Genomic DNA, 1,861 nt, shown 5'->3' on the forward strand with positions numbered 1-1,861 from the left:
TGATAAAGTACCTTCATCAGGAAGTTCTTTCTTAGCTGTGCATAAGAAGCAACACACAAGAGAGAAATCCTACAAATGCACTGACTCTAGGAAAGTCTCAAGTTCAATCTTACATATTAAGCATGAAAAAACTTGCATTAGAGAGAAATATTTTCAGTGTAGCCGGTATGGTAAAGTATTACAGAACCACTCATCTGTTGCATTGCACATGAGAACCCACAGTGGAGAAAAACCTTTTAAATGTAACCAGTGTGGGAAAGCCTACAGTTCAAGCTCTTATCTTACATGGCACAAGAGAATTCACACTGGGGAGAAGCCCTATGAATGCCGTGACTGTGGAAAAACTTGCAGAGATAGTTCACTTCTTAGACAACATGAAGGAATTCATTCAAGGGACAAACCTTGCAAATGTGATCAATGCAGCAAAACCTTCAGTAGAAGCTCTAGGCTTACCATGAACAAGATAATACATAACAAAGAGAAGCCCTATGCCTGCAATGATTGTGGGAAAACCTTCAATATTCTTTCATACCTTACAAGAAGAGGGTCCACACTGGTGAGGAGTCCACTGAGTGTAGCCACTGTGGAAAAGCATTAAGTAGTCCATCAGCCCTGAAGACACACCTGCGGATACATACTAGAGAGAAACCTTACAAGTGTAATCAGTGTGGGAGGACTTTTAGAATGAGCTGTAATCTTAATGTGCACAAGAAAATGCATGCTGGAGAGAAACCGTGTACTTGCAATGACTGTGGGAAAGCCTTCAGGGATCACTCGTGCCTTAAAGAACACGTGAGAATTCACACTGGAGAGAAACCCTTTGCATGTAATCAGTGTGGGAAAGCCTTCAGAATGAAATCTTTCCTCACTTTACATAAGAAAATTCACATGAAAATGGAACAATATGAGTGTAAGGAGTGTGGGAAAGCCTTCGGTGGTCTCTTATCTAATAGGAGATGTATAAAAAAGCACACGAGGGGAAAAGAAACCCTTCAAGTGTAATGAGTGTGAAAAGGCTTTAGGAGGCATGTGTCCCTTACAATACCCATAAGAACTCACACTGGAGAGAAACCCTATGAGTGTGATCAATGTGGGAAAACCTTCAGCGTAAGGTGTAATCTTAGTGTGCACAAGAGAGTCCATACTGGTGAAAAGCCCTATCAATGCAGTGTCTGTGGACATGCTTTCATAAGCTCTCCTCCCTTCAGCGGCATCATGAGAGCACTCATGCTGGATAAAACTCCTAGTAAATGTCCATGTGCAGTAGTTTTCAGTGAACTCTCAATCTTAAAGGCATACAAGCAAATGCTAACTGCAGAGGAGAACTGGATGTAAAGAATGGGAGAAAGTCTCTGAATAATAGATCTGTGGGAGAAATATAAGTTATGCAATGACTGTGATAAATCCTTTATTCATCCCCTAGATATGTGACCACTTGATGCCAAAAGTAAAAACTTTTAGTGTCTTCAAGACTTGTTACTTGAGAAAAATAAACACCTAATGTTTTAAGCCAAAAAAAAAAAAAGAAAGAAATACAAAGTCAAACAAATGTTTAAATATAAAGGAATCAATAAATATTTAGACACTGGGTAATTAAAACATACATGAGACAAAGATGTAAGTACTCTTCTCCAAAATAAAAGAATACCTCAAATTTTTTCATTATGACATCTCACTAGTACCAAGTACCTAAAAACTGTAATAAACTAATATAAACTTTATAGATTTTAATTTGGTAAAATACCCCTGCACCATTCATCAAGTCACATACTAGGGTTATATACTATTATGAAAACGGGACACATTTAATGATAAATCAATAGGAAATCAACTAACTCATGGCAACAGCAAAATATTTATT

At 37.8% G+C, this 1,861-nt stretch overlaps 1 protein-coding gene across 1 annotated transcript; it reads left to right on the forward strand.

The window, feature by feature from the left end:
* The first annotated feature begins 320 nt into the window (after positions 1-320).
* On the forward strand, positions 321-1,335 carry LOC113925514 (zinc finger protein 791-like). The gene is given in 2 exon segments (XM_027600089.2): positions 321-434; positions 541-1,335. Coding segments are annotated over 2 exon segments (909 nt in total).
* Positions 1,336-1,861: the final 526 nt, after the last annotated feature.

Source organism: Zalophus californianus, unplaced genomic scaffold, assembly GCF_009762305.2.
Source record: "Zalophus californianus isolate mZalCal1 unplaced genomic scaffold, mZalCal1.pri.v2 scaffold_40_ctg1, whole genome shotgun sequence".
NCBI lineage: Eukaryota > Metazoa > Chordata > Mammalia > Carnivora > Otariidae > Zalophus > Zalophus californianus.